This window comes from Cotesia typhae, unplaced genomic scaffold (genome assembly GCF_013202065.1).
Source record: "Cotesia typhae breed Kobodo isofemale line unplaced genomic scaffold, CoteBio_Ctyphae contig_22, whole genome shotgun sequence".
Lineage (NCBI taxonomy): Eukaryota > Metazoa > Arthropoda > Insecta > Hymenoptera > Braconidae > Cotesia > Cotesia typhae.
Window position 1 is genome coordinate 9,000,638 of NW_027423728.1, and position 15,136 is coordinate 9,015,773.

The 15,136-nt window shown below is 30.8% G+C and overlaps 1 protein-coding gene across 2 annotated transcripts in view; it reads right to left on the reverse strand.

The window, feature by feature from the left end:
- Pdk1 (Phosphoinositide-dependent kinase 1) overlaps nt 1-15,136 on the reverse strand; it is an 89,675-nt gene that overhangs the window by 44,930 nt on the left and 29,609 nt on the right. For both annotated transcript variants that reach the window (XM_074238592.1, XM_074238593.1), the window contains exon 2: nt 14,420-14,467. In XM_074238592.1, the coding sequence (XP_074094693.1) occupies nt 14,420-14,467 (48 nt within the window). The remainder of the gene's footprint in view (nt 1-14,419; nt 14,468-15,136) is intronic.

Below are 15,136 nucleotides of genomic sequence, written 5' to 3' on the forward strand. Positions count from 1 at the left end.
ATACAATTTAACTTTCTCCAATGTTAGTAGAATTCAACAATCTCCTTGACGTAACTATACCCTAGTCTCATGACAGTCTAGCCTCCAGCTCATACACACCCGGGTTATTTACATAATTCCTGCAAATTCCAAATCCGCTTTCATCTAATAAATCTCTTGATTCGTTTTTATGAATTTTACAGTTATCAACATTACGGAAAAGAAGGATGCATATCTTAAATATACTGTGTGGAATAGACATAAATGACTTGATACCTAAATCAATATTTAAATAATGATCAAGGCGATAAGTAGAAATAAAGCCAAATAGTCTTTCGATCTTTAGGTGATCGGGCTAAAGTTTATTCTTGATTCTTGTGGAGCAAGGAGTATAGACCCCAGTCAAAGTCTGGCTCTGGCTCTGGAGTGTAGCTTCAGTAAGAGCACGCGACTACCAGACAGCAGGTGTTGGAAATTGTTGCGCCCGGCAGATGTTATTCGCGTTTCAAGTCTCCTCTCTTTACATTTTTTTTTTTTCTCTTCTCTTTTATTATTTTCTTGACATTTTTTCTTTATTTTGCACCCTCACAACCAACTTGTATATTTGTTGTTGCTGTTACTATTATTATCATCATCATCAACGATGATTATTATTACTATTATTTAGAAAAATAAAATTTTCAAGTAAAACCAAAATAATTATTCAGTCACTTAAAAATAATGATAACTACTGAAATATTAATTTTTGAAAAAATAAAATAATAAAAAGTAATAAAGGATTTAAGAAAATAACTTAGCCTCTCTGTAGAGAACACTCAGTCAGCACTCTTGGGTACGGTCTACAGTAATTATCCATTATTCTGGCCAGATGGCATCGAATTAAGCCACAGTGGGTGCCATTATGGTCGCCAACAAAATAACAAACGCAATTAAGGTTACCTTACACACTGTTATTATCGCTGTTTACTTGTAATACTTAATAATTAGTAGCGTAGGCGCGTCAAGAATAGAAAGCCAACTTGAAAACTCGACTCCTATTTATGGATATTCAATTCTTAAACTCAACTTTATCTTTGATTTTTTGACCATCATTTTACAATATTTTACATTATCATTGATGATTGAAATTTTAGTTAAAACCTGAAAAGACCTAGAAAAATTTTTGAAAGCTTCTAAAAAAAAAAAAAACAACAGCCTGGTAGATTAACAGACTTGAGAATAATTGCCAACAGATGCCGACAGATAGACTACTGTCGAGTCGATTGCTAAGCTGGCGATAGCAAAACACTTTCTAATAAATCTTTCTTTTAGGACTTTCTAAACACAGCTCACAATTTAAAAATTTCAGACAATAAAAATCATTTATTTTTTTATATCTTATATTTATCAATTTTTTAGCAGGAGGTTTAATTGGGCACTTCCGGCGAAAATTTGAATTTTTAGCGGAAGTGCCCTAACTAATCTCCAGTTAAAAAATTCTATGAAAATCAAATTTATCGTCTTACCCCAAAATATCTTAGGAAAGGCCTAACTAAAAACACAACTGATTTCAAAAGCGGAAATGAAAATTCCAATTTTATAAGGTCCATCAAGGAAGTTACATTTTGGCACACCCTAATGTATAGGCGTGTACGTAAGCACATTTACATGCGCACACAATACACACATACACATTTTCTTATGTTAACTAAGTTATTTATATTTTGTTTAATGTTATTAACTAATTCGTTTTAATTAATTAATAGTTGCTATTTCTTATTTCTATTGTTATTTATTTAAGTAATTATTTATTATAATTTATTTAATCTAATTGTTTATTATTTGAAAAGTATTTATTTAATTATTTATTAATATTTGAAAATTATGTTGTATATTTTTTATTTTAAAAGTATTTTATCTTTTATCATTACTAAGCTATTTGTTGTTGTTTACTTATTTATTATTATTTAATCATTTTTATTAATTATCATTTACATATTTATTATTATTTATGATTCATTGTTATATAACTATTTTATTTTAAAAATTTTTAAGGTACATTCTTTTTCTAAGGTTATCTTATTTAGAAAATAATTCTTAAAAACCTTTCCAAGCGTCAGTGAAGCTATGCAGTGCTAAGGCAATAAAACTCCCCTTACTGTGTACTTAGGATTTTTTTATCTTTTAAAGCATTCGAACCTGACTAATAACGGGAAAATTTTTAGAGAGACCGGACGAGACACTTAATATTTTCCTCGTTTAATGTTTCTCGAATTTTATGTTTTGAAATAAAATTCGAAGAAACCATAAAATAAGATTATAAAAAAAAATGTATTTTAAAAATAAATTTATAAAAAAGAAAAACGGTCGTTGTAAGCCACGACATAACAATATCAAAATGGGGGTTCTTCAGAGTGTTACTGAACATAATGAGGGTTTAAAATAATAGAGTAAAAATAACCAACAAACTGATAAATAAAAATATTGCTTTTAAAATCATAGATGCTGATGTATTATTAAATTTATTAAATGACACGACGGATATAAAATATAAGTTTTACGGTTAAGCTATGTGTGATGAGTCATATTCTCATTCATGCTTATATTTATATATGAGTCGCTGTCATCGTGCGTTTATGTAACATATGATGATCCTGGGAAAAGATATGTTTGTTTGATATTTTGTGACAGCTAAATTAAAGTTTTCTGTTAACTATTTAACTCACAAATTAGTTATGAGTGCATTATTTAAACTTCCAGCATATCATTTCTCGTAAATCTTTTTAAATCACGTTTTTATAATTAATTAACACTTATTAATTTATATTAAAATACCAAAGAAAATTTATTGATTGATTAATTAATTTTAAAATACATTTGAGAGATATCGTTTAATCTTTTTAATACCGACGAAATTAAGTTTTCCAAATTTCTCTTATAAGAAAAAAATGTTGATTCCTATCTATTATCAATTTTAATAATATTTTGAAAAATTTTCAAGGATTTCAATATAACCGTCATTTTTTTTTTCGCTTAGAAATTCGCTATCTTTTTCTCAATAATTTTGACAAAAAAAAAAAAAAATTTTTTTTTTTTTTTTTTTTTCGACTATTTAGATATAAATTTGGAAAATAAATCATCATAATAACTTAAAAAATACTTGAACCTGTTAAAACTTTTTGAATAAAAAGTATCCCAGGTGGAAAAGTTTGACCATAAAAATGAATTTAATTTACAACCTACCACAAACCAAAATATTAAAAAAAAAAAAAAAAAAACTATATAAAGATTTCTCCAGCAAATTGAATTCGTTGAGGTCTCTAATGACTACAAGCATTTTAATAATCTCATGAATAGATTGCAGTCATAAAAACAAAATCTACAATACAATATTATATACAAGATACAATAATAGCGATTTTATGAGCATGAGAGCAGTAAAATAAATGAGTGTAAAGACACAAACGAATTGAGGACACACCATCAGTAGCGTCCGTTAGATTTAACTGCTCCTAATTTATCCGACAAATTCCAGCGGATTTATTCTGGTGTTAGGTTTGAGTTAAAAATACCCTGAAACCGAATCCGACGCTAAATAACGTCAAGCTCTGGGAATAATATAATTGAGAAACATTTCTCGGTTCGCGGGCACAAAAAAAAACAAATAATTACCCCGATTTTTTCTCTCAGAAAATTTGCAATCCAATTTTACCAAGTATTAGTATTAGTATTTTTTTCTTCATTAATATTGTAGTCAATAAAAAAATTTTTTCTTGCCTTATATACTGTATAATAACTAAATAATTGTAAAATATAAATAAACCGTAAAAAGAAAAAAAGAAAAAAAGAAGAATGAGAAAAATGTGATTGCATTAATGGAGATTGAGATAAATAAAAAGGTGAATTATAATAAGTTGTACAATCCAACACAATAGTAAATGAATGAGTCAGATGGGTAGATAATTAGCTCCTCGAGACGTGAGTGACGGATGCACCGGAAGTACCGTGCGAAAGAAATATATATGTATGAGCGGATAAAAAATGCGGTCGTATTAAGCGTAGGTAGACGCACTGAGTGTCTCATGTGTACATATATGGTGAGCAAAGTTGAGTGGTTGCACCTACACACCATTTCTCATATATATATATATATATATATATATATATATATATATATATATATATATATATATATATATATATATATATATATATATCGTAAGTGAAACGCACCGCGTAGTCATTTCCTCTCACGGTCTCTGGATTCATGAATGACCGTGTGGGTATCAATGGGAAGGTATAAATATGTTGGAAGACGCCTACCAGCCTACCAGCCTACCAGCAATTTTTATCCTTCCATGGGCTTTCTCAATGTATATATATATATATATATATATATATATATATATATATATATATATATATCCAATCCTTTCTTACAGTACATAGTTACTCTATCTTTGAAGAATTAAGAACATGCTACTTAAGATACTTTGTTACTAATGACTCCATTTCAACGATAAATAAATATAAATTTATATAATGATAATGATAATGAAAAAGAAGAAAAAAGAAGAGAGCAAATACTCATAGTAACGCCGCCGATATCTACCGGACATGTACAATGTCCCCCCGGAAATTGACATTTGCATTAGATAATAGCGGACTTCCGGTTCACCGCATCACCGCGAGAAATTACTCCGTCCGCTGGTAGTACTCTGCTCTGACATAGACATCAGTTTAACCTCACTTTTCTATTGATAAATATCAATCAGAGCTAAAGAAGATTCTCAATACTCCACCGGATATGTTATATTTATTTATTTATTTATTTATATGTCTTTACTAGTCTTTACTTTTTTTTTTCAATTATATTTTTATTCTGATAAAAAAAAATTTTTTGATACTTTAGATAATTTATTGGGAGTTCTTCCACGTGAAGAGTTGTAACGTTAAAATAAATTAATTGATTTATTTTATTCTATTTTCCATAATGTATCCATTTTCTCGGTCCAGTTTTCGGTTTAATTCCCCTAAAATTCTCATATTTACTCCAAATGCATCAGTATATCTTATCTATCCTAAAATCATTAATTTAATATCCCCTCAAATCAATATATAATTGATAAACAGAAAAATAAATTAGTCAGGTCATATATTTTTACCCAAACCCGTGCCTAATTTGTGTTATCATGTCAAAAACTTACATCCATATCGAATTTAAAAATTTCAGCGGTCGTTGTTAATAATATTAAAAATAAAATTTTTCAGTAAAATAATTGACTACGAAAAACATCGATTTTGTATTCTAAAACATGAGATTTACAAATCTCGCCTGTATTAACCGAAAAGAGGGTCAAGTTAAATTTGAGGATTATCGTTTATTCAGGGAGTCGTAGTAATAGTAAAAATAATAATAATAATAATAATAATAATAATAATAATAATAATAAGTTGACTCAACTTCACATGAGTTGATTCTCTATCTGCTCAAATGCCTCGGAATCAATCGCCAAACAGTGGGATGCATACAACGTACGATGCAGCTCTGGCGAACGCGTTTTCACATAGGAAGTGGAAATGCATTGCACGTAACCGGAACTGTTCAGTACAAGAGAGGCGTCTTTCAGGGAGATTCTCTGAGCCCTCTGTTGTTTTGCATCTCACTGCTGCCAATATCTGTTGCCCTCCGACAAACTCGTGGGTACTCTGCGGGGCTACCGAGTGATCGAGTATACTCGATCACTCACCAACTGTTTATGGATGATCTAATGATATACAGTGCCAACAAAGATCATCTACAAACGGCCATCAACATTGTAGCAGAATACACACGAGATGTCGGAATGTCTTTTGGGTTGGACAAGTGTGCGGTCGTACACCTGGCGAAGGGTAAGTGCTCTGATACGGGTGGAGATGTCGAATTAGTCGATGGGAGCGTCTTAAGAGAATTAGACGCCGGAGAGTTGTACAGATATCTAGGGATTGAAGAGCGGCAAATGCATGCCGTCTCTGAAGTCCGAACAACTCTTCGCAGTGAGTATGTTAGGAGACTCCGGAAGATCTGGTCATCAGAACTTTCCGGCAAGAACAAAGTCTCAGCTACTAACATGCTCGCTGTCCCGGTCCTACTTTACTCTTTTGGGATCCTGAAATGGCCTCGAAATGAGTTGAAAGATCTCGACATCAAAACCCGTAAAGTCATCAATATGAATCAGAGCATGCACCCTAACTCATCAGTCGCCAGGATGTACCTCTCCCGGAACATCGGAGGGAGAGGATTGCAGAGCTTGGAGCGGCTTCACGATCGTTTGGTTCTGAGTTTAACATACGAGGTTGCCAATTTCACAGCAGACGAGGACGACTTCCTGATGCAATTTGTTCATAGTCATGAAAATGCGCGGAAGGGGTCGTTCTTGTATAAGGCAGCAATCTACGCGGCAAATACCTTAGGTCTCGGAGAAATAAACGCTCTCATTGAACTCCCGAAAAAGGAGTTCAAGAGCGTCGTCAGGATAGCCGAGGAAAAAAACTCCTCGGTGAACACATGGACAAGTCCATGCACAGCGTGTATTTCAAACACGTCCGTGACCATGGCTTGTCCACCCAGCTGACATTCTCCTTCTTGAAGTCAGCTGGCCTGATGTCCGAGACGGAAGGATTTATATTTGCCTGCCAAGATGGTGTTATCAACACTTTCGAATACCGTAGCAAGGTGCTCCAGGCGCAGCTTCCGGACACGTCCTGTCGGACGTGTAAACAACATCCGGAGACGCTGATGCACCTTTTGTCGGCATGTCCTGTGCTGGCAAGAGGTGCCTACATACAGCGTCACAATGCTGCCCTGCGAGTACTCTATTATCATCTCAGATATAGCTGCGGTATCGATGAGACACCAGTGCTGCCTTATCTGCCAGGAGATATTCCGCAGGTTGTTGAGAATGACAGTTCCAAAATTTATTGGAACATACCATTCGCAACAACCCGGCGGATTGACCACAACAAACCTGATATTGTGCTCTTTGACAAGGCTACTCGTGACATTTATGTCATTGAGTTTTCGGCCCCAGCCGAATACAATATCTCGGCCAAAGAAGAGCACAAACACCAGATATATCAGGATCTCCTGTTTGAAATTGGCAAACTGTACCCAGGTTACCGTGTCAAGCTCGTCGTTTTGGTTGTCGGCGTCCTTGGAGGGATGAAACAGTCTTTTGTGTCTTCACTTGCGAAGATACCGGCTTGCAGTTCAGCAGCCGTGTCTCTAGCAGTGCGGATGCAAAAGGCTGTCATTTTGGGATCCCTGCGTCTACTTAGGCAAATGAATTTGGCCTGCTGCACTCACTAACCGCCTTGTTGTGTGGAGTGGTGCAGCAGTAATGGATGGCGCTCAGGCTGGGCCCTCAGAGAGTCGGACTCCGGGGAAAACCCCCCTGAGCAATTAATAACAAATAATAATAATAATAATAATAATAAATTTTTTGCACAGGTTAGCATTGTACATACTCCTGATTAGAAGATACCCATCATCAACATATCAACATAATACGAGTATGTAGATAGACGGTAAAAAATACCCCATAGTAAAATTCAATGGAAATTTTTCGACCGTCTATAGAATTTTTCCGTAAATATATGTAACGTAGTGCGTAATAGTAGCTTGTATAATCAGTAATCGACCTGGTCTATTTTTCGAGGCTACATTTATTATGTAGCTAGGTAAAATAAAAGTATCTGTCATATTATGCAATGTTTGTTTACATATTTATGTTATGTTTACGAAGTGGTGCACATGCGTAGAAGCACCAATTACGCCTAGACCTACTATATAAAATATAATAAAATGTTTAGTGTATAATATCCAGGACGTGAGTCGGCTGAAATTTAATTTTCAGTGAAAAGGGGGATGTTATATATTATTATTATTATTATTATTATTATTATTATTATTATTATTATACGCAGCATTATTTCTAGTGCCCTCAATTCTCCTCCTACTTTTTATAATATCCAATGGATGTATGTTGTATTATGTCTCGGTAGGATCTTTTAATGGCATTTCAACGCGTGTATACGTTACATGTTGTGTATACATGGTGTGTTATAACTTGTACTAATCTAAGTCTACAAGTTATTACGCGGCTTTACTTGGGCGAAAAATGACTCAGCTGTAAACAAAGTTTAATTGACGTAAGACATCAATCATGAATAATAATAATAATAATAATAATAATAATAATAATAATAATAATAATAATAATAATAATAATAATAATAATAATAATAATAATAATAATAATAATAATAATAATAATAATAATAATAATAATAATAATAATAATAATAATAATAATAATAATAATAATAATAATAATAATAATAATAATAATAATAATAATAATAATAATAATAATAATAATAATAATAATAATAATAATAATAATAATAATAATAATAATAATAATAATAATAATAATAATAATAATGTATATAACTGCTCATTACTTTAGTTATTTACTTCCATTTTACAGAATTCGACAACTGTCGATGCTTATATTTGATAGGTTATTCCAAACATTTCATAATGTTGCGAAATTTTATAGTATTTTAAATAAATTAGAGTTTAAGTCCTCGAGTCATGATTTAAAGAAAAAAAAATTTTTTTTTCTCTAACATTTAGGAAAAATTAAAAATTATTGAAATAATAAAAAGAAACGAGGCTCTGGAGGTTTATTGTGACTTAATGACAAAAGTATAAACACATTCGCCCCAAAGGAGAAGAGTAAAAAGTCTTTACCGGATACAATATCAGAATACGGATTACAAGAAGCCACAATATGGATTTCCATTATATTATTGGCTGGTTGCCCACAGGAAACTCTTTAAACTCTCTCGGTCACGACCGTCTAGTTGACGGAAAAATCGTGTCGTTTAACCAATCCAAACAAATGAAGAACAGAAAAACATTATAAAATAAAAATTTTTTCTATTTAATCGAGGCAACAGAAAGAAAAAATTTTTCTATCATCAAACAGAAATATCAAACGGAATATATTATAAAAATAATAAATAATAACGCACCAATTTGTAACAGTTGAATTAAAAATAATTAGTCAAGACTAAAATTATAATTATGATAATAAATAAATCGTTAAGCTTGTTATGTCTAGTCAGGTTAACCATCAACTGTCGTACAAACATCAGAATAAAAGAATATAATTATCTGTTGTAGCTTGTTATATTTACGAATTATGATTATTAAATCATTGATTCTTTTTCTGTAGAAATTTTGGTAATTACTGTTCAAGTGACATCATCTTACACATAATATAACACAACATAACGTAACATATAACAGTACGATTAGAACAAAAGTAGGAATAAGCCTCTAGTCGTGTATATAAAATACAATCCTTGTGCTGGTTACCTCCTTGAGTAATTTTCCCAGAAACATCTGGTAATATCTCAATTAAAGCTCAACTTGCCGAAATCACGACATGATTGCTTTCACCTCAGATGAATTAATAATTATTCAAGGATCACAATCATGACATTCAAGAATTTAATTAAATTTATTGCATTGAAAAGAAAAAGTTTATTATAGTTTTTTGTATGCAAGTATATGATAGATGGTACATTGTATAGGTGGCATATGATGATGTTGATTTTGTCGGTTCTGAATTAACGTTAGTTTATTTCTTACTGAGATGCGACCTGGCGATCGTTCAACGTCCACGTCACCGATAATGACTATTGCGACGCGTCGTAAAGCTGTAACTCGTTATGCAATTTATTGTCACACAACAAGTACACCTAACTGACAGTAATAGGAAAAAAGACAGAGGATAAAAAAAGCACCGAGCAAGAGATGAAGATAAATACAAATAATATAATTTCACCGCCTTGACCCATTTCCTAGTTAAACGTCTTCATTCCTGCTCACTCTTTGCCTTCTAATAATAATTAACTCTGGCTTAATTGATAATTGTAATTACATACACGTCTGTCAGTCTTACAGTAGACCGTCTCTGGTTGTTGTTGTTGTTATTAACTAAATAATTTATTATTAACTTGGCGTCACCGATAAAATTTGTATTTATATTTTTATCTAGTGACATTTATTACGTAAACTTTTGTATTATCAAACGATTATTTGATTTGATAGTCGAGTCAACCTACACATGTGTTACTTTTTATATTACAATGCCATTTAATTAAATTCCAACAGGCAATAACTCATTTTATACACATGCATATACTATCATGGTGTGTTGTTGTTGTTGTTGTTGTTGTTGTTGTTGTTGTTGTTGTTGTTGTTATTGTTGTTGTTGTTGTTGTTGTTGTTATTGTTGTTGGGTTTAATATATAAAACCAATAAATATTTATAGATCAGACGTGATAACAACAACTACAATAGTGATAGATAATGATGATAATTAAATTTTCAATTTAAACTATAACTGGTCAAATTTTTATTTATTATTATTATTATTTTTTTTCATTTTTGTCATCAATAGCTTCTGATATGATAGTAATATATTCAATTGTTTACTTCTATTCGTTCCGTCAGCAGGGACTAGTTTCTATTTTTAACCATTATCTTGTTTACGAGAAAATTATAGGCTAGATTCATTTTTAAATTAACCAATTTATAGAAATTGGTTTTGTGGGTCAAGGTGAATAAAATTTGCGTTGTTTGTTAATTTTTGATTTTTTTTTTATGCTTTTAAAAATTTCTTTATAAAGTTGAACTCACATCTAATTTTCCCACGAAGAAAAAAAAAAAAATATATATATATATATATATATACGTATGTATCCGTGATATATATTTTTTATGTTTTCAATTATATATTTATCTTTAGGGTCTTTGAAGTATTTTTGTTATTCTACTATTGCTAGTCTACGTTATAAAGTCTAATTAAAGCATATCAATAAAAAAAAAAAATAATAATAATTAATCGATTTCAGTTGATTTTACTCTACGAATAGCTTCACCTGAGGCTCAACGTAATGTCAGGGACGTCATTATCATTGTATTTTAAAGAAATAAATAAGTTTTTAGTGTAATCATTTGATTTGATGATAATGAAATCAAAGCAAATCGTATTTATGATTATGTTGAAAAAATTTAATAATTTTAGAGACAATTGATGTTTGTGGTGGTGTAAGAAAGTATTATTAAGATCTAATTTCAAATGATTTTGGATAAAACTATTATAATAAGCCGAGATATTATTTTTGGTTTAAGACTTGATACACTGTAATTAATAAATCTTTAAAATGAAAGCTTATTAATTGGAATATAATAGCAGGAAAGATTATCATCATCAAAGTCAAGTTCTATATTCACAGTGTTGACGTCGACAATCCGCAGTTTGACGTCAATAGTAACCAAGCGAAACTTATAAAACAGGCTAATGATTTGTTAATTAAAAACAATATACTGACAAACTTAGTACTTGTTATTATTATTATTATTATTATTATTAAACGCAATAACTATTCAAATATTCAAGTGACGCACTGTGAATAAAAGCTTATATTACTTTTAAAAGTATTAACTTTTTATTATTTTCATTATCCTATTGATGTAATTATTAACCCAATGGGAAAATGTCACAATTTTAATCATTCAGAATCTGACTATAAAATTATTAAGGGCAGACAGGCATGAGAACAGGAAGCCCATCAGCCAGCTTTACTTATTTTTGGATGATATAATGATAAGCTTATTCGAGTTTCGAGTTGTTATTTATGTACTTTTGGTATCTATCATTTAAATTCTAAGAATTTTTATGAGGAAATTTAGAAGGGCGTCAGTTTTAATTAGTCATGGTTGTTTTTAAACTGTTTCCTATCGCTATTTTCGGATAAGATTATTATTAATCGACACCCGATGTAAATTCTCGCGGTAGCATTAAAAATTATTAATTTCCTCCGAGCGAGAACTCCAAGTTACAATTAATAGCAGTTGTGAAGCTAAGTTACATACATATACATATGTATATATATATATATATATATTAAATATTCGATAGTTTCTTATGATTAGTACCGTTTTAAATATAGTTATAATACTTGCAATATTATTTGTAATTTAATAAGTTTTATATATTTAATAAATATCCCAGTAAGAGAAATAAAGAATACAATGATCATGCTTTGAATTAAACTAATTAATATTTATTCAAAGCTGGCTTTGAACATTCTTGTATTATTATTAAGTCAAGTGTTCTCAATATTATCTGATTACACGTTCTCATATCACAAGTTATGAATACATTGGTCACGTACGATTCCATAATACAACTATATCGTACTACCAAAGTCATTTTAATTGAATAATATAATAATATTACTGTGTCACTTAATGATTATCACAGTACACTTAACATTTTATTCAAATTATAACTATACTATTTTTTTTACTTTTTGTTATATTATAGATAAAAATTTTATCAAGCATTCATATATGCTCGACCGGTTTTAAAGCCTTATTCTAATAAAAATTCAAAATTAATATTACTGAGAATCAAACTCCCTTTGTTCCCTTGCAGTATACAGTTAAGTACTACATATTTAATTTTAACATAAATTAAAACATAAGACTATAAAAAAAATTTTAATAAATGGAAAAAAAAAAAAAAAAAAAAAAAAAAAAAAAAAAAAGGAATAAGAGTAGTAAGATTGTATTTTTTAGACATTAAACAGGAAGTTGACCGATTGGAGGGCCGGCGTCAGATAACGCGGTCCTTCCTTCTACGTCTTACTTTACTCTTTAAGATAAAGAGGTGTCACCGCAGCTTAAATTACTTGAGCATGAATATGAGGTGTTTCCCTTGTTTAATAAAGTATGGACCACATCCTCACCTCTTTTATTCTCGTATAAGAAACATACGATAAATATATCTTTAACAGAGTTATTCCTTCTATTTCCCGAGATTGATACGAGAAATTAAGTTTAAACTAATGGTCACTTTAATTTTATAATATATGATCTCGGCCATTGATATTTAAAATGTTTCATTCATAAAATATCAATGTATTTATTATATTAAATATACGAAATAAATAGTAAAAGAAAAATAATGTACCGTGCTCGATCAAATTCTTTAGCTGGAGGCATTGTATTGTCTGATTCGTTTTCAGAATTCCCATACTCTGTACTTTTGTACTCTACTCTATATATTTTATACTCTATACTTTATACTATGCCGGATGATTTATTCCCGTTGTGAGTATAAAATGCTAAGGATCACTTGGATTTTCGATAACTCCCGATATACTTGGACCCTCGTTTTATCAAAAAATATAACACACCAAATACCGTCAATTTCGAGTAATACTTGGATTGATTTTTTTCCATTATATTTTAGTACGCGACACAAAAGTTTGTGACAAATCAGTAGACGGTACAGTACCTATTATATTTTATTTATTAAAATAATTTTTAAAAAATTGCTTTTAAAAAAATTCTTCTATCAGTGTACCTCGATCCTCTGTGTTATTTAATAACTTTCTTGCGCCACCACCAATAAATTAAATTAAATTAAATTAAAGGAATGAAACTTTTGAAAGTTAAACTCTGGTAGGTTTGAGCTCGTGATTCTTGATATATTTTTAAATTACATTCTGATAACAGATAGCAAGAAAGATAAATTCCCGAGCGAGTATACATCTCAGGTTCTATTCGGATTCCCGCGTTTAATAAGTGTCTGCTAAATGACATTATGAATTAGTTAAACACTTTAGTGACAAGAGCTTCGCATTAAAAACCGGTGTGTTTACAGTGAACATTCTACTATAATTGAAAATAGCTCACGGCGTCATATTTTACATTGAACAATGTTGCCAATAGATTTACAGGATGTTGTTCCGCAGGATAAATATATGACCTACCTCGATTACATATACAACTACAACTAAAGAAAACATAAAGACTCAAGACTCAAGGCCCGCGAGACTAAAAGAACAGTGATGAAGATGGTAAAAAGACGGCTAAACCGACCAGGTATATTCAATCTAGAGCACACAACGCATAATATAACACAAGGCTGATACTCTTCCTTTGCAAAGAGAGTTCTCACATACATACATAGACACGTATACACACTTGTAATATTTAAGCACTGTATTGTCAGAGTTAGAGTATATCTTTCTTTTTCCTTTTGCTGATAGAAGGAAAAATTTCTTGCTCTTGCTCTTGCTCTTGCTCTTACTCTTTTTATTGCTATCGTTCTCTAATAAATAGGTTAGACCCTACATTCTGCACTATAAATTGTGCATTAGCTAACTGAAGGGTGTGAGCCAAGCTAACTTAAGGGGTGTTCCACTTTTGCTGTATCGTTGGACACCCTCTGAGAAAATTACGCCGGTGTTTATTTATAAGTATACTTGGATATTTATAAGTATAAAAGAAATTATTGATTAGTTATAGATTATAAAAGGTTATTCTTACCTTTATTGGAGATGCTGTCGATGTACTGCGATATACTACAGGAACAACCTGTAAACAAAATAATCCATTTTAATTTTTAACTATCATTCAATAAATGTTTTTGTTAAAAATCGTTGATAAAAACGTTGAACCCAATCAACAATCACTTAATAAGAAATTAACCCTTAGATATTTAAATTGGAGTAAATTTTAAATGTAGAATCAAAAGCCCAATTGTGTCCCAGTCATGTAATCTTAGCAAATATCTCAGTGATTCAATTATGCGACAGTTTTAGCATATTCTCCACGGTTTGTTGACAGAGAGAATCCTTTTTCATTTGAGCAAGCGTGCATGTTTGCCAATCTAATTTCGTGCCTTTTGAAAATATATTGCAAGAACGCATCGTAAATTTCACTCTTGTCTTCGTCGAGGGTTTGAGTCGAAGGTATATAAATAGGGTGAAGCGATCGACTGGGTGGAGCAGAAGAGAAATAGTTGACTGCTCGTAAATTTAATATTTTAAATTATTTCTCAAAGAAATATTTTGTATACATAAACAATGTTTAAGCGCTTTTTCTCTTTTTTCCTTATTCAGCTCTTTCTAAGCTGCTTCAGCTTTACCTTTTTCTTACATACACTCACACTCTCACTTTTACATACTAATTCATAGTTTAAAAATTTTGTATCGACTCAATCTTCCATGTTCTGTCCATTTGACAGGGACCAGCTATAACTAA